General features: G+C 44.6%; 1 protein-coding gene across 1 annotated transcript in view; it reads right to left on the bottom strand.

Moving 5' to 3' along the window:
• HSPA12A (heat shock protein family A (Hsp70) member 12A) overlaps positions 1 to 21,513 on the bottom strand; it is an 88,679-nt gene extending 67,166 nt beyond the window's left edge. Inside the window, exon 1 of the mRNA XM_048857986.2 lies at positions 21,086 to 21,513. Coding sequence (XP_048713943.2) covers positions 21,086 to 21,113 — 28 coding nt within the window. The 5' untranslated portion in view covers positions 21,114 to 21,513. The remainder of the gene's footprint in view (positions 1 to 21,085) is intronic.
• Between the last annotated feature and the right edge of the window lie 1,515 nt (positions 21,514 to 23,028).

The raw sequence follows: 23,028 nt of genomic DNA, 5'->3' as shown, positions 1-23,028 counted from the left end.
GAGAGAGCAGTACATAAGAAAGATGTGTCAATGGCAGCTAACCCCACTGAGATGAGCAGCCACATTCTGCATAATCTGGAGCCCCTGCACTGTTTCCCTGTTCAGTCCCAAACACAGCAAGTTCCAACAATTTGATCAGAAAGCAACCATCACATGGATCACTACCGCCAGATCTTCATCTGGGAGTTAGAGGAAGATTTTCCTAGCAAGCTGAATGCAGGAGAAGGCTTTTTCCACTACTAATACCTCATCATCTAGGCTCAATGGTGAGTTGAACATGGCCCTGAGGCTTTGACTTCTTTGACAAATGGCAAGATGGAGAGGGAAGACATGGTTATAGCTAGATAGTCCCCTTTTTACCAGCATCACCTCAGTTTGAGCCAGCTGTTCTTCTAGGCATTCTGATCTCTTGTAGGCATTCTGATCTCCTTGTGATGGCACTAACTGTGTCTGTGGAAAGTAAATACACAACTTGGTACAATTAGTATATAACTGTCAGTTGAACCTGTGGCCTTTGTCCACCTCTTCAAATGGTCTCATGTGGAAGCTGACAATGGAGACAGGATGGATCCCTGTGGAATTCTGAAGGTGAGGACTTTTTGGAAGGGGAAGGATCTCTCATTCTCTGGGACCTGTTGGAGAGGACTGACCGAAGCCATTTCAGTGCTGGGCCATCTACTACAGCTGTATCATGTGGATGGGTCAGTAGCATCATGTAGATGGGTCAGTAGCACCTTGTGGAGTTGAAAGCAGCAGAGGTTACTAGTATTACTCTTCCCACTAAAGCTTCATTATTTGTAGTATTTGATTGCAGAACAGCTAATCACCACAGGTATAGCCATAGGATATGCGCAGTCTCAGAATCGCTGCTCATTGTCTTTCAAACTGTACCCAATGGAAGCTACATCAGAAAAAGAATATGGCTCTAAGAGGAAATGACAAAGGCTAAGAAGTTCAGAATTAACCATCCTCTTGTACCTGAGTTCTCCAGTTGCCTTCCTTAACTCCCTGATTATATTGTGCTTGCCTTTAAGAAAAGCCCTATGGAAATATAAAAGGATTCTATAGGAACTATTCTAATAGTCTACAGAATGTAATAGAAAACAATATCCTTTCTACTGGCTTTTTTAACCATCCTATAGAATGTGACAATGGTAGTTTTCTAGAGAATAGTTTTCTATTAAACTATATAGAATGATTCAAACCAAAAATAAATATATAAATAAAATGCTAGAGAAAAAGCTATAATTGTCCATTACATTCTATAGGACTCTCCATAAAGATAGATTTTAGAGGACCCATAACTGTGTCATTCTCTTTCTTTGCCATCTGTCAATCTTCTAGTGTTCCATAAATGAAACTCTACATAGATGACTCTCATTTCACTATGATGGGATTCCACTTATCTTAATCTCTGAAGTCTTTAGGAATTTTCCCCTAGATGATTAATTCAAGGCAGTAAGCTTGTAAATGCCATAAGAAAAAAATGATTGACAACTTTACACTCACAAGTAATAGAAATGATGCTAATGCTAGGTATAAATTATGTTAACCAAATGCGCAGATTGTTTCCTCCTTTATTAGATTCAATTTCTTCTTGTTTTCTCCTTTTATCTCATTTTTTTTAATACATAAGGCACCAGTGGCAGATTTTCTGCCTCACATATCGGGGAAATCGCTCATTTCAACAGCAAAGTAGCATGCCATAACAAGGCATTCAATCCCAGTAGGAGGTGCCCCACAACCTCAAATTTAGACAACAGATAAGCTGAAGTTTTTTCAAGTGCATAAAGGCTTCTGAATAAGAATTTCACCAGGCAAATGGAAGCAGCAGTTCAGCTGGTGGGGCGTGCTGCTAACCAGCACAATATACTGCAATCAGAACAGGTTTAGGAGCATCATCAAATGTGCCTCACGTCACCAGCTTACAAAGATGTAAAGAAGCAACTTAAAAACATAAACAAACGTGGCATTTGTATTAGGTACTGACAGAATCCCAAGATTTCCATCAGATCACTAGCATGGAGTCATTCATGCTCTTACTGTGGTCCTTTTAGAAATATACTTCATAAAGAAAGCTTTGGAGCATGGGAGCAGCACGCTCTTCCAGAACCTGATCTGTGAGGAGGACCCCTGCCTATAAAGCCTAGTACTGACATCCTGGAGGGTGAACGACTAGGAACTTACACTGATTTGGAACTCTTTGGACTGTCGTAGCACAAATAACTGGGGATGGGTGCTTGTGACATAGTCCCTCTAATGGAACCTTGCTTAACATCTAAACCCCTACTATGGTGGTGGGTCCCAGTGTTTGAACCTCAAAGTCAGCTGGAGCCACCATGATTCTGCAGGGGCAGCCATACATATCAAATGCCTGCTACTCAAACTCACACCCACTTCTGAATTAATAAAAAGATCAATTCTGCTCTATTTCTTTTTTGCATTTCTAAAATTTTAGTTACGTTATTAAGAAGTGTATACAGGATTGTATTCATGTAGTAAACCACTGGATACAATACAAAGAATTACAATCTGTTATAGTACCATATTAAAACAATTGTTAAAACAGTTAGCTTTTGTTTAAAGAGACACTATCCAGGAATATACCCATCAGATTTTTCTGTTTAACAGGCTGTTACCATATTACAGAGTCATTACAATGTCATTTCTAGAGATTTTATTAAATGGACTAAAATCCCTATATACTCACCTAAATACTAGACCAGGCTAGTCTATCAAATATTAATATTTAAAAAAATGAACAGGTGTGCTGGTTTTTTTGTAGGTGAATGTGCTTTGTCTGAGTGTTAAATAAAAGGTAACCAAATATCTTAGTATCTATCTGTCCTCTATTTTGCTGCATATGTAACTGGCATGTTAATTTTTCCATTATCACAACCTCCCATATTTTTGAGCCATTCCTCTATGGTTGGGCTATTTTTCTCTTTTTCAATGAGAGGCTACCAGTAGCCAAGCAGCTACCAGCAAGGATTAATTCTTTTTCTGTTTTGTGACCATTTCAGCTAGGGAGCCCGAAGAGGATTACCAAAGGATCATTTGGTAATATCCAACCATTTGTGGTATTTGGTTATGGAGTGCCTCTCAGTACTTTCTAATGCCTGGACATGTCCACCATATATGCATAAAAGCTTCTCTTTCACCACAATTTCTCCCACATTTATCCCCTTCAATCGCTATACATCTTTTAACCTGAGTGGTGTGAAGTACATCAAAACAGGATCTTAAAGACATTTTCTTTTACTATGCTATAGACTGAGGTTGCTGGTACTGTTTTCCAGCTCAAACCCCATTCCTCTGGGGCAATTTGCCCTAGTCCTTTACCTAGACTGTCATATTTGGACATTTTTTGTTAGGAGAGTTGTTTGCAAAGATTTCATATAAATTAGTTACTATTTTTTTGTTTCTTAATTGACCCAATGCCATAACTCCTATTAAAGTTAACTTGTTTTATACAAAAAACTGTCTAGAAAGTTGAGATACATAATGCCTGACTTGAAATACTGGTACCAGGGGAGAGAGGGCCAGTTAAAGTTAGTTTTCATCTCTAAATAAGTCAGAAAAGTTCCTCTACTGAACAGCTAGCTAACCAGGTGTACTGAAGCACAGTATTCTTGTCAGCAAGTTAAGGAAGTATGGGCTGGATGAATGCACTATAAGGTGGGTAGAAAGCTGGCTAGATTGTCGGGCTCAACGGGTAGTGATCAATGGCTCCATGTCTAGTTGGCAGCCGGTATCAAGTGGAGTGCCCCAAGGGTCGGTCCTGGGGCCGGTTTTGTTCAATATCTTCATCAATGATCTGGAGGATGGTGTGGATTGCACTCTCAGCAAATTTGCGGATGATACTAAACTGGGAGGAGTGGTAGATACGCTGGAGGGGAGGGATAGGATACAGAAGGACCTAGACAAATTGGAGGATTGGGCCAAAAGAAATCGGATGAGGTTCAATAAGGATAAGTGCAGGGTCCTGCACTTAGGACGGAAGAACCCAATGCACAGCTACAGACTAGGGACCGAATGGCTAGGCAGCAGTTCTGCGGAAAAGGACCTAGGGGTGACAGTGGACGAGAAGCTGGATATGAGTCAGCAGTGTGCCCTTGTTGCCAAGAAGGCCAATGGCATTTTGGGATGTATAAGTAGGGGCATAGCGAGCAGATCAAGGGACGTGATCGTTCCCCTCTATTCGACATTGGTGAGGCCTCATCTGGAGTACGGTGTCCAGTTTTGGGCCCCACACTTCAAGAAGGATGTGGATAAATTGGAGAGAGTCCAGCGAAGGGCAACAAAAATGATTAGGGGACTGGAACACATGAGTTATGAGGAGAGGCTGAGGGAGCTGGGATTGTTTAGCCTGCAGAAGAGAAGAATGAGGGGGGATTTGATAGCTGCTTTCAACTACCTGAAAGGGGGTTCCAAAGAGGATGGCTCTAGACTGTTCTCAATGGTAGCAGATGACAGAACGAGGAGTAATGGTCTCAAGCTGCAGTGGGGGAGGTTTAGATTGGATATTAGGAAAAACTTTTTCACTAAGAGGGTGGTGAAACACTGGAATGCGTTACCTAGGGAGGTGGTAGAATCTCCTTCCTTAGAGATTTTTAAGGTCAGGCTTGACAAAGCCCTGGCTGGGATGATTTAACTGGGAATTGGTCCTGCTTCGAGCAGGGGGTTGGACTAGATGACCTTCTGGGGTCCCTTCCAACCCTGAAATTCTATGATTCTATGATTCTAAGCTCTCGGTTCACGATTTGGTTTAAGACCTGGATTATTTGCAAGGGTGTCGATGTAAGTTATGTCGCTCAGGAGGGTGGTTTTTTCATACTCCTGAGCAACATACAATCGACAAACCATCCCGATGTGTAGAAAGAATAGTAAACATGGCAGGCGACCAGCTTGGCTTAACAGTGAAATCCTTACTGCTCTTAAATACAGAAAAGAAGCTTGCAAGAAGTGGAAGATTGGACAAATGACCAGGGATGAGTATAAAAATATTGCTCTGGCTTGCAGGAGTGAAATCAGGAAGGCCAAATCACACCTGGAGTTGCAGCTAGCAAGAGATGTTAAGAGTAACAAGAAGGGTTTCTTCAGGTATGTTAACAACAAGAAGAAAATCAAGGAAAGTGTGGGCCCCTTACTGAATGAGGGAGGCAACCTCGTGACAGAGGATGTGGAAAAACTAATGTACTCAATGCTTTTTTTGCCTCTGTCTTCATGAACAAGGTCAGCTCCCAGACTACTGCACTGGGCAGCACAGCATGGGGAGGAGGTGACCAGCCCTCTGTGGAGAAAGAAGTGGTTCGGGACTATTTAGAAAAGCTGGATGAGCACAAGTCCATGGGGCCGGATGCGTTGCATCCGAGAGTGCTAAAGGAGTTGGCAGATGTGACTGCAGAGCCATTGGCCATTATCTTTCAAAACTCATGGCAATCGGGGAAGGTCCCAGATGACTGGAAAAAGGCTAATGTAGTGCCCATCTTTAAAAAAGGGAAGAAGGAGGATCCTGGGAACTCCAGGCCAGTCAGCCTCACCTCGGTCCCTGGAAAAATCATGGAGCAGGTCCTCAAGGAATCAATTCTGAAGCACTTAGAGGAGAGGAAAGTGATCAGGAACAGTCAGCATGGATTCACCAAGGGCAAGGCATGCCTGACTAATCTAATTGCCTTCTATGACGGGATAACTGGCTCTGTGGATGAACGGAAAGCAGTGGATGTGTTGTTCGTGTCAAAAGCTTTGCTAAAGTCAAGGGTCTCCCACAGTATTCTTGCCAGAAAGTTAAAGAAGTATGGGCTGGATGAATGGACTATAAGGTGGATAGAAAGCTGGCTAGATTGTCGGGCTCAACGGGTAGTGATCAATGGCTCCATGTCTAGTTGGCAGCCGGTATCAAGTGGAGTGCCCCAGGGGTTGGTCCTGGGGCCGGTTTTGTTCAATATCTTCATAAATGATCTGGAGGATGGTGTGGATTGCACCCTCAGCCAGTTTGCAGATGACACTAAACTGGGAGGAGTGGTAGATATGCTGGAGGGTAGGGATAGGATACAGAGGGACCTAGACAAATTGGAGGATTGGGCCAAAAGAAATCTGATGAGGTTCAACAAGGACAAGTGCAGAGTCCTGCACTTAAGACGGAAGAATCCAATGCACCGCTACAGACTAGGGACCGAATGGCTCAGCAGCAGTTCTGCAGAAAAGGACCTGGGGTTACAGTGGATGAGAAGTTGGATATGAGTCAACAGTGTGTCCTTGTTGCCAAGAAGGCCAATGGCATTTTGGGATGTATAAGTAGGGGCATTGCCAGCAGATCGAAGGATGTGATCGTTCCCCTCTATTCGACATTGGTGAGGCCTCATCTGGAGTACTGTGTCCAGTTTTGGGCTCCACACTACAAGAAGGATGTGGAAAAACTGGAAAGAGTCCAGCGGAGGGCAACAAAAATTATTAGGGGACTGGAACACATGATTTATGAGGAGAGGCTGAGGGAACTGGGGATTTTTAGTCTTCAGAAGAGAAGAATGAGGGGGGATTTGATAGCTGCTTTCAACTACCTGAAAGGGGGTTCCAAAGAGGATGGATCTAGACTGTTCTCAGGGGTAGCAGCTGACAGAACAAGGAGTAATGGTTTCAAGTTGCAATGGGGGAGATTTAGGTTGGATATTAGGAAAAACTTTTTCACGACGAGGGTGGTGAAACACTGGAATGCGTTACCTAGGGAGGTGGTGGAATCTCCTTCCCTAGAAGTTTTTAAGGTCAGGCTTGACAAAGCCCTGGCTGGGATGATTTAGTCGGGGATCGGTCCTGCTTTGAGCAGGGGTTTGGATGAGATGACCTCCTGAGGTCCCTTCCAACCCTGATATTCTATGATTCTATGACTTAAGCAGTAGTGCAAGAGTGTCATTGGTGAGGAAAGAGAACTTAACTCTAGTTCAATCACAAACACATGGAGTAGCCTTTGCTAAAGGAGGTATATCAATTTCTGGATGGCATGATTTTTGATTAATCTATGTTAGCGTAGCAATGTTTACACTGCCCCAATTTTCTTGTTCAATAAGGGCCCAGTGTTTGACTGGGTTAAAAAGCTCCAGTCCACTACTGCTTTGAACCGGCTGGCTTGACAGTACCACAGAATATTTGGAACAGCTAGTCCAGCCTGTTTAATAGATTTGTATAAGGCATCTGCACTCACTCTTGATCTTTTCTTATTCCATATAAATTTTAACAATGTCCTTTGTTTATTCCAGATAAAACCATAGCAGGAATACAAACACAGAAAGATTTTTAAACAATTATTATTTTTAGCATTGCCTTAGAGCCGAGAGGCCCCATTGTGAGAGGTTCTGTACAAACATATAATGAGAGACCAGCCTTGCCCTGAAAAATTTACAATCTAAATAGATTTTGTGGATTTTAAAGCCTGAAGGGATCGTTATGATCATCTCGTGCAACTTTCTTCATAACCCAGGCCATAGAATTTGACCCAGTAGCTTCTGCATGAAACCCATATCTGGCTGAGCTAGATAGAACATATTTTTAGAAAGACATCCTATCTCATTCAAAGACTTCAGGTGATGGAATTAAATTGTTCCAAAAAACAACAGACAGACATAAAAAGACAAGACAGATTAAAAAGTGGGAGCAAAAGCCCATGGAGTTCAAATGATCACACAGCAGGTTAGTGAAGGTGCCAGGAACAGAACCTCAGTCACCCCTAACTCCCAAGTCCAGTGCTCAATCCTCTAGACCATAGGGTCTCACAGTAAAGTAAGTACAAAGTGCAATTCAAAACTCTTTAGATTCATTTTAACTATCTAGAGAATTTTCCTGAAAGAAAAGCTTGGTGGTCTGCATATTTCACATTGTCAGTGATGTTTGCACAACAGGAAATGCAGGATTTACTACATGGCTGTTTGGGAAGCAACACAGCTGGCAAAAACGAAGTAAAGTATTGCTGGGATACTACCTCACCTTAAATACAAGACTGAAAACAAAATGTCAAAGCTTACAAAAAAGTGTCACAACAACCTGGCACAATCTACAGCCTGGAGGATTTTAGTGCAGATACAAAAAGGCTTTGAAAGGAAAAAAGGAAAATCAAAAAGAAACAGAAATACAAAAATTAAAAACACATTTAAAAACATTTCAATATATAAATGAAATGAACCCCATATTCAGCATAAAAAATAAATACTTTCTGCTCTCAGTGCAGTCAATGAGCGTGTTGCTATTAACTTCAGTGAAAACAGGATAAGGTACTTTATTTTAAACATCAACAGGTTTCCCACCTTGTGTCTTGAAGAGTGCAATACCTTTCACTTCCATGGAGACTGCCCCAGCTAATGACCATTCCAAATCGAGGTTTTCTGTTAACTTTTCATAATAATCAATCAGCCAGAATGCTGCTATGCAATCTCACTGATAGCATTTAGAGTACAGTAATAGTTTGTTAAAGGCAAAGATATCTGCACAGTTGAAGTAAATGTCTACAAATAAAATTTGTCTCACTAGAACCAATGCCTTTTCCGGTTTATTATAACTACTCTGCTTCGGATCATTTTTATGACTCAACCAGGGAGCCACATCTGTGCTTTTTCATCTAGTATTCTCAAGATCTTTTCAGTTTTACATTGTCATTACCAGAAAGAACTCTGGATTTGTGCAACCTTAATTATTTGCTTTGGGTGATAACCTTGTGTAGCTAGCTAACTTAATCAGAGTTTAAGCGGGCCACTGGGTTTGCATTGGCATGCTGCTCAGAGGTGAATTTCACCCCCTCTGAGATCTTGTCTTCTTGAAGGAACACAGAATTCAGCCCAGTGACACCTTGGAGGCTGGATGAAAAAGAACAATCACGCTCCTCCTTTGCCATCTCCCACTCACACCTGTTGTCATACAGTACCCTATGCCTGGCACCTTTTCTGCACACCAAGCAACCTCCTTTTCCTCCTGAAAACTCCTTCCTCAAACTCACTTCCTTCTGGCGTCCCTGCACTAATAATCTCCAATCAGGCATTACCTTTGCCCGCATCTTCATAAAAAACAAACCTACCTTTGCCCGCAAACAAACCTTTGCCCATATCTTCATAAAAAAACGTCCTCTTTCCCCCCAAAAAATAGAAAACACAAAGAAACAGAATCCAGATTCTGTGTAAAACTATCCTCTCCTAAGTGCAGTTTCCTGATGTTCATTCTCCTCATTCCATCTCCCATCGTATCATCCAAATGGCTTAAATTGCAAGCTTTTCAGGACAAAGACCTTGTTTTTTTCCATGTCTATAAAGTGCCATGCAAACCTGGGTTGTGTGACAGGGTCGGGCCGGATGGCTACAGGAGAGTAATAGAAGGCAGATATATTAGCCCCAGGTTAAGTAGGTCCCTTTTCCCTGGGTAAGGTAACAGGGAAGGTTCCAGAACAATCAGGAACTTTCTGGAGACAATTACTCAGTGGTTTGAGCATTGGCCTGCTAAACCCAGGGTTGTGAGTTCAATCCTTGAGGGGGCCACTTAGAGATCTGAGGCAAAAATTGGAGATTGGTCCTGCTTTGAGCAGGGGGTTGGACTAGATGACCTCCTGAGGTCCCTTCCAACCCTGATACGCTATGATTCTATGATTCTAAGACAGACTGGCTGATTAGAACACCTGCAGCCAATCAAGAAGCTGCTAGAATCAATTAAGACAGGCTAATCAGGGCACCTGGGTTTAAAAAGGAGCTCACTTTAGTTTGTGGTGCGCGTGTAAGGAGCTGGGAGCAAGAGGCGCTAGGAGCTGAGAGTGAGAACGCATACTGTTGGAGGACTGAGGTGTACAAGCATTATCAGACACCAGGAGGAAGGTCCTATGGTAAGGATAAAGAAGGTGTTGGGAGGAGGCCATGGGGAAGTAGCCCAGGGAGTTGTAGCTGTCACACAGCTGTTCCATGAGGCACTCTAGACAGTTGCATTCCATAGGACCCTGGGCTGGAACGCGGAGTAGAGGGCAGGCCTGGGTTTCCCCCAAACCTCCCAACTCCTGGTCAGACACAGGAGGAGCTGACCTGGACTGTGGGTTCACGAAAACGGCCAAACTGAGGGCTGCCGTGAAGCTCCAAGGTGAGCAAATCCGTCAATAAGGGCAAGACCCACCAAAGTAGAGGAGGAACTTTGTCACAGTTGCTAGATAAATATATGCAGTGTTATTGTAGCCATGTTGGTCCAAAGATATTAAAGACACAAGGTGAGTGAGGTAATATATTTTATTGGACCAACTTCTTCTGTCGATGAAAGATACAAGCTTTTGAGCTACACAGAGCTCTTCCTGACCTGAGGCATTACATATTAAGCAAGAGATTAGATATAGAAAATACATCTAATGTGAACAAACAGGAAACTACTCTGGGTGTATTGTTTACTATCTTTGGTTGAATAGTCACTTACTCAGCTTTCACCATGATTGTTAGATTCACACAAAAACTCTTGTCATTCACTAAACAGGAAGACTCCAATGACTTTTGTTTCTTTAAATGTGCATTACATTGAGAAACATTTTCCCTTTCACAATTTTTAGGAATACCAAAGATGCTCTTGAATCCAGACAAAATCAAAAAGATTATAGGAGAAAGGGAGAACAGGGTAATATGGAAAAGTCCGACTGTGAAAAGCAATAAATAAAACAACAACAGATGGTCACATGGTACTGAGTGTTATCAGTAAAGCCCTTGACATTCTACAAACCAAGGACTTGTCTTCACTATCACGCTAAATTGGCGCTGCTGCAATCGATGCAGAGGCGTCAATTTAGCATGTTGGATGAAGATGCACTATGTTGACGGGAGCACATTCTCCAGTTGACATAATTAATCCACCTCAACGAGAGGCAGAAACTATGTCAGTGGGAGAGCATCTCCTGCTAACACAGCGCAGCGAAGACATCTCATTAAGTCGATGTAAGTTATGTCGCTCAGAGGGGTGGCTTTTTCATACTCCTGAGCAACATAACTTACAATCAACTTAAGTAGTAGTGTAGACAAGGCCCAAGACATGCCTAAGTAGGTTCTTGTATTGCCCCCTTACTGTAGTATCCAAGTGCCTTAGCTATATTAGGCATCAAGTTTTGAATCAGGCAAAAGTTACCGACTAAACATTGAGTACTCAGATGAAAGTTACATCTCTACAGGTGGGAGATGCAAAGGACTTGATAAGACTAAAAACATAAGAGGAACAGAGCTGACTAAGTGGGAGAGCTATTACAAAGAGCTATTTCTTGAATGTAAGGTTTCAGAGTAACAGCCGTGTTAGTCTGTATTTGCAAAAAGAAAAGGAGTACTTGTGGCACCTTAGAGACTAACCAATTTATTTGAGCATGAGCTTTCGTGAGCTACAGCTCACTTCATCAGATGCATACCGTGGAAACTGCAGCAGACTTTCTATATACACAGAGAATATGAAACAATACCTCCTCCCACCCCACTGCCCTGCTGGTAATAGCTTATCTAAAGTGATCAACAGGTGGGCCATTTCCAGCACAAATCCAGGTTTTCTCACCCTCCACCCCCCCACACAAATTCACTCTCCTGCTGGTGCTAGCCCATCCAAAGTGACAACTCTTTACATAATCAAGTCTGGCTATTTCCTGCACAAATCCAGGTTTTCTCACACCCCCCCCCCCCCACCCCCATACACACACAAACTCACTCTCCTGCTGGTAATAGTTTAGATGAGCTATTACCAGCAGGAGAGTGAGTTTGTGTGTGTATGGGGGTGGGGGGGGGTGTGAGAAAACCTGGATTTGTGCAGGAAATAGCCCGACTTGATTATGTAAAGAGTTGTCACTTTGGATGGACTAGCACCAGCAGGAGAGTGAATTTGTGTGGGGGGGTGGAGGGTGAGAAAACCTGGATTTGTGCTGGAAATGGCCCACCTGATGATCACTTTAGATAAGCTATTACCAGCAGGACAGTGGGGTGGGAGGAGGTATTGTTTCATATTCTCTGTGTATATATAAAGTCTGCTGCAGTTTCCACGGTATGCATCTGATGAAGTGAGCTGTAGCTCACGAAAGCTCATGCTCAAATAAATTGGTTAGTCTCTAAGGTGCCACAAGTACTCCTTTTCTTTTTTCTTGAATGTAACAATTCCATGAGGACAATACTGGAAGCTTTTGTAAACTGTACTCCCTACTGTTTTGATTACAGTGTGTGCACTCTTCAAGGTATCCATGGAAACTTAAGAAAGAGGAGTTAGATTTGTTAGATCTATTTGCCAGTCTGGTACAACCACAGCTATTTAAATCTTTAAGAGTGGAGACAGCTAAGATGAAATCCAACAGATCAAACTGTTAGCAGACAGACCAGGAATGCATTTCCAACCCAACTCAGTAGTATAGGACATCAAGAACATTTTAAAGAAATTGTGATATTTAAGCTCTCATACTTGGTGTTACAGACAACCAGCCCAGTCTCTACAGTGAACAGGCATAGGCCCATTTCTCTACCCACTCCCAAGATAAAGGATGCCAATATCTGGTGTCGCGTGACATCAGGCCATGAAAGAGAGGGCAGCATGGGGAACACTGGATGGTACAAGAAACTGGAGATCCTCCCAATGGAGAGAGAGTGGGTGAATGACATGCACTACACATCCCCATCTTCCAGTGGAGACATGGTGTGGGTGAGTAGTATCCAAACCCCAGCAGAGAGAGTAAGATTGTGGGATAGATGATCTAAACCCCGAGAAGGTGAGAGAATGCAGGTGATGCTGCCAGAAGATGCTGTGGGGCATGGGGCATGGTACAGATTTCCCCACATTGTTCCTCCACTGAAAGGTAATATATAGTGGGTCTCTAGGTCTTCTCTTCCAAAAAGGCAACTGCAGGTAGGACAGTTCATTGAGGGAGTTTTGGGGGTGGAGGAATATGAGTCTTCATGGATGGGATGATGGTACCCCCACAGTCAGATAAGCATGTACAGTTCTGGATGATTATCTGAACCCCAAACCTTTTAAAGGTCCTTCTAGCAATTTTAAAATAACTTAGAAGTTCAACAAAGATATACAGAACAATGCTTTAGAGCAGTGGTGGGCAACCTGCAGCCCGCCGCAGCTCCTATTGGCTGGAAACGGCAAACCGTGATCACTGAGAGCTGTGGGGGCCGTGCCTGCAGATGGTCAACGTCAGCAAGCTGTCTCGCGGCCCGCAATCAGATTACCCTGATGGGCTGTATGCAGCCTGCAGGCCACAGGTTACCCACCACTGCTTTAGAGTCTGTAGGCCTTAGCTCCTTGGTCTTTGGAGAATTGCTGCTGGAAAAAATAGTGTGTGTGGCCAACAATGGAAGAGAGAAAAGGTACAGAGTTGACTCTTAACATGTGGAGTGTTACTGTTAAGGATTCTCTCTTAAATATAGCTGAGAGTAGGGAATTTCCAGTGGCGTTGGGTAAGCTCTGCTTTGTATAGTCTTGAAATCAGATTCTGGCCCCAAATCCAGAGCCTTTGAGCTGTCACAGTGGCTCTAAAGGGCCAATAAAGCTGTCTTCCTGGCCTTGGTCCTAATTCTTCACTGTCTTGCATGCTATAGTCATTTTCACCTGTGCAAAGTGTCAGGTCCTCTGCAGTGACCAGGTTGTGCTCAATGCTGAAGGCGTAGGGGTGAGAGCTAGGGGAGGGACAGATCGTTCTAAGCCACTTTTGTGGCTGCGGGATTCTGGAGCTGCAGAGAGTCAATCTAGACCCTGATGTAATTTATCACGGCCTCAAGGTTGCTCAAAGTTATAATCTCAGTTAACTGGCTTTAAAGCTGCTGTGACACCACTGCAGTGCAAATCAGCCATAACGAAGCCAAGGATCTGAGCCAGTGAGTGGGAAGTGGCTACTGTAACACACTGCCTGACCCAAATGGTACACAGGACGCAAGGCAGTGGAGAATCGGACCCAGCAACTTCCAAAAGCAATTCTCATATGTCCTTGACCCACCCTTATGCAGTCCTAAATAGTGCTACTCGGGAGACAAGAACAAAGGCCCTCTGTGCTGAGAGCTCTCTCTCCTGTCCTTTAGATTCATCTGTAAAGAGTATTTCAGTGCATTCTGTTTTTAGACTGACTGCATTTTACTTTTCTGTTATGTGATAACATTTTTTAAAAACGCTCTGAACCTAACTTGGGATGAATTTCTTGTTACAATATCTATTTGTCAACCATTACCACTTCACTGTGGCAATCCTACTTTTAAAACCCTGCATTATCTGTTTTAAAAATACCTTGTGGTAAAATAAATGGAAGCTTTTCATTATATCTGTCTTACATATATGCATTACTATGCCACTCATCACCACAGCAAATGTGAATATTTATCAGCAGTCATATCATAAAATCATTCTTTTTTAACCAAAGTATGAGTCTGATCTACTCATTGATTTTGCTCTTGAGGGTAAATCTTAATCAAGTGAATAGTCCAGCTCACTTTTCAGTGGAACTGAGTAAAATGTATTCCTATGGGCACAGCTGGTCGGAACAGACTCTGTTGGTCTGATCCTAAGCTACGGCAGAGGAGTGCTCGGCACATCTGAGGGACAGACTCAAAGGGTACCCATTGTATCCCCCTCCCCCCATCCTGAGGCTGCCTTGACACAGTGTAGAGCAGAATGAAGGCTCCCAGGAGCACTTATGGCAGCTGACAGTCACCAGGACACAGAAACACCAGCCACAGGAATGTTACAGAAGCCTAATACAGTAACTCCTCACTTAAAGTCATCCCAGTTAACATTGTTTCGTTATTAGGTTGCTGATCTATTAGAGAATATACTCATTTAAAGTCGTGCAATGTTCTGTTATAAGGTTGTTTGGCTTGCCTCATTCTGCCTGCCTGGCGCTCCTGCCAAGGAACGGGGTCGGGGTGCGGGGGCTTACCCCACTTCCCCCGCCCGGCATTCCAGCCAGGGAGCGGGCAACCCCCAACCCCGCTCCCTAGCAGGAGGGCTGGGTGGGTGGAACAGGGGGACCTCCCACGCCCCGACCCCCTTCCCAGCTGGAACGCCGGGCGGGCGGAGCAGGGCAAGCCCCCCCACGTCCTGACCCCACTCCCTAGCAGGAGCTCCAGGCAGGCGGAGTGGGGCAAGGCCCTACACCCCAACCCCACTACACCCCTGCCTCAACCAAGCTTCACAATCATGACTAGGAAGTCCAACATTAAATTGTTTAAAATTATTTAAAACTTATACTCTATATGTATATAATGTCTTTTGTCTGGCAAAAAAAATTTCCATGGAACCTAGCCCCCATCCGATTTACATTAATTCTTATGCTGAAATTGGAAATTGGATTCGCTTAACATCGTTTCGCTTAAAGTAACATTTTTCAGGAACCAAACTACAACGTTAAGTGAGGGGTTACTGTACTTAGATTTTCCCTATGTGATGGTGACACCTCTCCCCCAAGGGCCATATCCCCATTATTTAGGGTGCACCAGAGTGCTCGTGCAAAGTGGCTGCATCGTGCACTCCAGGATCGGGGCCCGTATATTTAAGAGCTTTGGAATTCTCTCATATTAGTTCTGCCTGACACTCTACCATCTTTCCCGTTGGTGAATTCAAGCTGAACAGACCTGAGTGTCCGTCAGCAACCTCGATTTAACTTCTTTAATCTAATGAGGTTGTTAGATGGAAAGCTGATGAATGCTATACAAAGCCTAATAAATAAGGAAATAATTATGAAGAGACAAATAGGTCAAAACGAAGCATTTAACAAAGAGGTGTAAGGTACTTACCTGCAAACTTGTCACAATTGTCAAATTAAATTTACATTAAAAAAAAAAAAAAGGAAATACAGCCCAACAGTTTCCTCACAAAATTTGCTAACAGTTTACAGAACAGCATGTCAATGGATTAAGATCTTTCCTCTCCTAATCTCAAAACTGTGCACTTACATGAAACTGCTTTCTTCTATTCGTGCTTTCCATAATTATTTATTGAGACCAAGAGTGACCTTAGCACAGCGTAAACATACAAATATTCATGGCTCCTGTTCTACAGAGCATACAATCTAGTATAGACAGAGAGGGATTTTCAAAAACACTTAATAGAAGACTAACTCTACCTCTCACTGAAGTCAAGAGTAAAACTCTCACTGTAAGAGTTAGGCTAACACCATTTTTGGAAATCCCACCTACAGGGCTGATTTCCTGCCTGGAGTTCCTCCACTGAAGTCAGAGTAACATCAGTGATGAGTTTAGCTCAAACTGCATGAGAAGAGTCCAGACACATGTACTGAAGGTGGATGGGATACCAATGGGATAGTAAGGAAGTGCTGGAACCGTTCACCAGTCACGCTGCACGCCTTTGCAGAAAAACTGTGTTTTAAGAGTGGATTTGAATGAGCGGGGGGGGAGGAGGGGGTGGTTGTTTGGTGCACAGGAAGAGAGTAGGGAACACCATGCAAGATGAGAAAAAGAGTGGGGAGGATACAAAGGGGAGTGGTTGTGAGAGAGGCTTGGTATGGCACAGGGAAGTGGTTCTCCACCAGGAGTCCGGGTTCCAGTGGGGGTCTGAGAGCAGGTTTCAGGGGGTCTGCCAAAATAAGCCAGACAGCAGGGCCAGCATTAGACTCACTGGGGCCCGGGGCTGAAGCCAAAGCCCCATCACCCTGGACTAAAACTGAAGCCCAAGGAACGTCGCTTTGCGGCAATTGCCCTGCTTGCTGCCTCCAAATACCAGCCCTGGCTTTGAATCTACTGGATATGCAGAAAAAGAGTTGTTGTGACACAGGTGGGCTGTGGAGTTTTTATAGCGTGAGGGGGGAGGGGGAGGGCGGTTTGAGAAAGAAAAAGGTTGCGAACCCCTGGCATAGTGAACTGGGGAAACCAAAATCAGGCATATGGCCAGGAGAGGAGTTGTGCACAGCCTTGAAGGAAAGGCCCAGAAGCCTGAACCTAATGCAGCAGGAGAGGTGAAGCCCATAATGGGAATCAAAGTTGACAGCAACATGCCCAAAACAATGAGGAGAAGCTGCCGTTGGCAAGTCATATGAGAACCTCAACTGAGGAAATCTGTGATCACGCAAAAAAATCACTCAACAAAAAATGATGGGGGTGATGAATGTCATTAAAATCTTTTAAAATGTTTTATCCTAATTTGAATAAAAATGACATTGTGAGAGAACTGAATGGATTCAAATTCCACCTTTTACAGTTATGGGGCCAGATTTGATGCACCTGAGGCAACAGTCCTGTCCTCCTGCATAAAGGCTGCTGTAACTTGCAGTGACAGTCCATGTCCCAAAGAGGTCACGCCAGCTCCTGGGGATAGCTGTGGTGTAGGGATACCTTAGTCACTGTCGCTACATTGGCTCAGAGTGTGAGGGAATAGGGTCTGTTACATCAGATCTATACCACCCGAGTATGCCCCTATGTTCATAGATTCCAAAGCCAGAAGGGACCATTGTGATCGTCTAGTCTGACTTCCCGCATAACAGGCCATAGAACTTCCCCACCAAAATTCTTTTGAACTACAGCATATCTGGGGGAAAAAAATCCAACCTTGATTTTAAAGTTGCCTGTGAAAAGCCTATTATCAAATATTTGTTCCCCATGAAGGTACTTATAGGCTGTGATCAAGTGACTCCTCAACCTTCTCTTTAAGATAAATAGGTTGAGCTCCTTGAGTCTTGGCATGTTTTCAAATCCTTTCATCATTCTTGTTGCTTTTCTCCAATTTATCAACTTTCTTCCTGAACTGTGGACACCAAAACTGGACACAGTATTCCAGCAGCGGTCACACCAGTGCCAAATATTTAGGTAAAATAACCTCTACTCCTATTTAGGATTCCCCTGTTTATGCATCCAAGGATAGCATTAGCCCTTCTGGCCAGTGTCACACTGGGAGCTCATGTTCAGCTGACTATGTGCCACAACCCCCAAATGATTTTCAGAGTCATTGATTCCCAGAAGTCCCCCATCCTGTAAGTATGACTTACTTTCTTCGTTCCTAGATGTATACATTTATATTTAGTATATCCAAATGCATGTAGTTTGCTCGTGCCCGACTTACCAAGCAATTCTGATTGCTCTGTAACAGTGACCTGTCCTCTTCATTACTCACCAATCTCTAATCTTTGTGCCATCTGCAAACTTTATTAGTGGTGATTTTATATTCTCAGGTCATTGATAAAAAATGTTTAAAAGCGTAGGGCCAAGAACCGATCTCTGAGGGACCCCATTAGAAACATACTTGCTTGATGACTATTCCACATTTACAATTCCATATTGAGACCTATCAACTAGCCAGTTTTTAATCCATTTAATGAGTGCCTGTTAATTTTGTATCGTTCTAATTTTTTAATCAAAATGTTGTACTAAGTCAAATACTTTAAGAAGTCTAAATATATACCATCAACACTATTACCTTTATCAATCAAACTTGTAATCCCATCAAAAAAAATTAAGTTAGTTTGACAGGACCTATTTTCCATAAACCCAGTGTAGGACACATCCTCTGGGGCCTGATAGGTTTTAGGGAAACTTTGCATCAGTGGAGAAGCAAAATGTCATCCTAGCACAGGGCAGGGTCTGGTTCATGGGCTAAAATGTGCTATACATTCAGGTTAAAAGCTTATCACACTGTGTACTGTTAAGTTGGTTTTTTGTAATTTTTTTTAATCTACTAAATTGATGTAATTTGAATATGAGCCAATGGTTTATATTTCTTTAAGATAGCATTATTAAAGCTTTAACACAACAGTTTCTGTGAATAAAATTAGTCATGCTCATGCTAGCCAAACTGCAAATACTGCAATGCTGTGCTACTTGTAGCCATAAAAATGATGAACAGCTGGCGCATACAGCATTTTGCTATTTTACATAGGCGTGTGTCATTTTTGCAGCACACTACACTGCTGTAAATTTTTGCAGCCCTAACACTACCAATATACGTACTCTCATTTAGCAGTATTTTTTTTTCAGATTCCTTTTTCTCCAACTGTTTCAGTGTTCTATCGACTACAAAAGATGTAAGCATTTCTAGTATGACAAATCGTTACTTTGCTATATCGTACTCCTTCTTATAGTGGAATCCTTCCTGCTTAGGTTCTTCCTCGAACCATTTAATTTCAACATTGCAATACACCAGATTTGCAATTAACTCTGTGTAAAAATATGTAATATACTGTCATCTAACAGATGGGTGAATCTGCTTTCCACTCTTCCCTTTGTCAGCTGTCTGCTATAACAAGATTATAGTTAACTTCATCAAGCCAGAGGACACAAATCATTAGAGCCTTTATTTTAAAAAAAATTAATTTACATGAGGGGAAGGAGAGTATTGGAGTTCCCAGCAACCTTTGGCAAGCAAAGCAACAAAAGAGCAAAGCAGATAACTTTAAGATTCAACTAGTTTTTCAAACAATGTTCTGTTCTAGAGTTTTCAAAATGGATGTTCTCGGACATTCCCGTTTACGATGCATTGCAGTGGAACTATTTCATTCGGGAATATTCTCCTCTAAGCCACATGCTAATACCATATAAACCCAGCCCTTTATTTCTCTCTACACCATCATCTAGAATTCTATTTGTGCAGAGACTGGGATTCAAAGTTACAATGTTTTCAAACCTCTGCAGCACCCACATGGAGAGGAATCAAGTACATCACGCTGGCTATATTTTATTCCCCTATAATTATTTTTGAAGTCTGGTAATACCCATACTGTGCTGGCACCCTTTACAGACAGATGCATACAGAGTGTAGTTCCTTGCCCCCCAAAACATAATTGTTTTACTCCTATGCACTGTATTTTCAAATGGACCAATTTTTTTTTTAATTATTAGAATCCTCCTGATCTGGATAAAAGGAGACCCAGAACAGCTCCTGTTTTTGATTTTACAAAGTCAAACCCCCATATACAAGGTTTTGCAAAACTGCCTCCGGTTTTATCCCGCCTCTGAGACTCCTTAGATTTGGAGCTCTCTGGCTGTTCCAGGATGCTGAAGATATGATGTGATCTAAATGGGGGCGGGGGGAGGAGGGGAAGAGAGATGATTCTGTATCACAAACCCCAGGTCAGATTGATGCACTGACAGGCCTGCCTCTCTATTAGCCTAAGATGCCCCTTCCCTTTATTTCAATGGGAGAAGCACCCGAGTGGAACTACAAAGCGTGCCCTTGCCCAGAGTCTGACCCCACATCCTAAGAGAGGAGACTGGCCAGTGGGAGACACGGGGAGAGAGGCCTGGGCTAGCTGGGTGGTGTACATGCCTTTGGGGAACAGCTGCTGCATTGGCAGCTTTGTCCGGGCCCGATCGCCGCGGGCCCAGCCGTACTTGCAGGGGGGCAGCCCGGAGACAGGCAGGAGACGGGCAAGCGGGGGCATCACGTTCCTCCGCATTGTGTTGCCGCTCGGCTCCCCCCGTCAGCCCCCTCCCGGCCTGCGGCACGGACTCGCTCCTGGAGACAGCGCGGGATGAGCAGCAGCGGCTGCCCCTCGGCCCCCGCCAGGCGTCCTGTCCGGCTAAAGCTCTTCGGTCCCGGACTGCGGCTGGCTCGGGAGATGCGTGGCCACCCCGCCCGGGAGAGCCCGGCGGTCGCCCTGGGGAAACCGCTCGGCTGCCCTACGCGCCTGCATCGGAGCCTCTGAGCATCAATCCCGCCCCAGGCCAGTATCCCCTCCCCGCGCCGGGAGCGGAGCGCTCCCCAGGCTCAGCAGCGCGGCCCCGGCTTGAGCCCCCGCCCAGCCCTGCCCCGCACCGTCCCGCGGCCGCCGCGCGAAGCCACGCGGAGGGCTCCAGCCAGCCGCACCCCGCCGGAGCCCGAGCGGCGGCGGGGCGGGGCGGGACATGACACAGAGTCGGTCGGGGCTATCGCCAGCTCCCGCAGAGCCATTTCTGCGCCGCCTAGCGCGCGTGACGCCTCCCGCAGCCGCTCTCCGCCGGCGCACTCACTGACGGGACGCGGCTGCACCGCGGAGCCGCACCCGTGCCCGGCCCCTTGCTGCAGAGGCTGAGGTGAGCCACAGCCCCATGCGCATTCACGGGGAGGTTTCCTGCATTGCGGAGGGGCTGGTGCGTGCCCGGCCGGCAGGGGCTCCCCCGCGGCAGGCACAAGGGAACGCGGTTCCTCTTACCTGCGGGGCCGCCCTCCGTCTCGGCCATGGCTGGAGCCGCCTCTCGCCCCTCTCCGCCCTGCAGCCAGAGCCCAGCAGCCGCACGCGGGGCGCTGCTCACTCCGCAGCCTGAGCCATCGCCGGCTGCTGCTGCTGCTTCCTCCTGAGCCCGGGCGAGGCTTCGCTCCTTCTTCCCTCCCCCACTCTCCTAGCGCCTTCCCACAGACGGTGCAGGGAGCCAGAGGGACGGCTCAGCGTTTGACCCCCAGTGCTCAGAAGCCTTTCCTGCGGGCTGCAGGGCTGTGACTGCTCCGATTGCTGCAGAGCCCCTCCCCTGTAAGCGTGCGCTCGCTCTCCGCTTCCCCCCTCAACCAGGGCACCCCAGGCTGCAACTGACAGAATCGCTTGTGGAGCTGCTAAATGATGGAGACGCTCAGGGAAGGGACGGCTCCAGCCTAGCTTTTGAATGTGTATTTCGTTGTCATTGCTATCGCTTTCGGTGCGCAAATGAAGCTGACAGCGTCATGAGGCTAGTTCCAGACTAAGCACCCTGCCCATGGCTGAGTGGTTGGAAACTGGAGCACGCTGCTTATATCACGGACTAACCTTTGTGCACAGAAAAACCACCACCACTGCAATAGGGAGTTGGAGTTAGGGCAAATATCATTTGCAAAAGATGCACTGAGTAGCTTTGTATTTTCTGTGACTAACTGCATTACCAGCCCTGCACCTTCAAAAATCATGAGATTTAAAATATATATATATATATATATTTGCTTTCAGGCCTTGAGGGAGCACTTGAGACATCTTCAAACTCTTCTTCACAGCCCTAAGGGCTAGAAAGTTACTTTCATTTTTTCCTAATGAAAGCCAAGAAATTCAAATAGTCACTTGACTCCATGAGCTGGGCATTCAAGAAAATCAAATATTTCATACCTCATGCTAAAATCATGAGTTGCCAACATTAGATAAGTTTCAGAGTAACAGCCGTGTTAGTCTGTATGCGCAAAAAGAAAAGGAGTACTTGTGGCACCTTAGAGACTAACCAATTTATTTGAGCATGAGCTTTCGTGAGCTACCGATGAAGTGAGCTGTAGCTCACGAAAGCTCATGCTCAAATAAATTGGTTAGTCTCTAAGGTGCCACAAGTACTCCTTTTCTTTTTGCAATATTAGATAAAAACCCCTTAGAAGCAAGAAAATAAAATTAGGGCTAATTTCCTACCCTAGGGGAAAAAAACATTTTAGTAGAAGAAAAAGTTCTCCTGAAACTCCATTGGCCTAACCCTCCAGTACCTTGTGTCCTGTGTGGTTATTCACACCCATAGTAAGTAAATCCAAAGTGGGTTTTAATGTTACCAATTTGATTGTGCAGCAATTACATCCACTTGGTACCAGTGTAAATGACCACACAAGATGCAAGGCAACGCAGAAACAGGCCCTAGAACCTTGGGTTTAGAGAGTGAGATTTGAAGAAACACTTAATCATTGGCCATTACCTTTAGGTCAGTGACTGAGTGCTTTCAAAAATTCCACCCCAGAGTTTCTGCTGAATCCTCCCATTAAAGCTGCCCCTTAGAGAAGGCAGGGTCCTTGTGAAACCCCAGAAGACAGAGCATCCTTAGGCAAACCGCACATATGGCAGGTCATCTATGCAGCATGCCTTCTCCTCCTGCCAGGTCTTCCATATCTCCCCTGTAGCAAGATTGTCACAGAAGCCTTGATGCCATTAGCTCTGAGCCCTGTGGCTATGCACTGTCCCCTCTGTGGAGGAGGAGCTGTGGCAGAAGATTTACAGATTTATGATAAACAGATTTACAATAAACGTGCTTCTGACAGATATAGTGATGAGCCCTTTATAAGCAGCTAGAAAGACAGACTTCAGCCAAAAATCCACTGTATAGCTAGGGAAGAATGCAGTGCAGTTACTGCTCCTGACCCTGCCTCCTCCTCTGTGAGTCAACC

This window comes from Caretta caretta, chromosome 7 (genome assembly GCF_965140235.1).
Source record: "Caretta caretta isolate rCarCar2 chromosome 7, rCarCar1.hap1, whole genome shotgun sequence".
NCBI lineage: Eukaryota > Metazoa > Chordata > Testudines > Cheloniidae > Caretta > Caretta caretta.
Note: the sequence above shows the minus strand (reverse complement) of the source record. Positions and strands in the feature narration are given on the sequence as shown.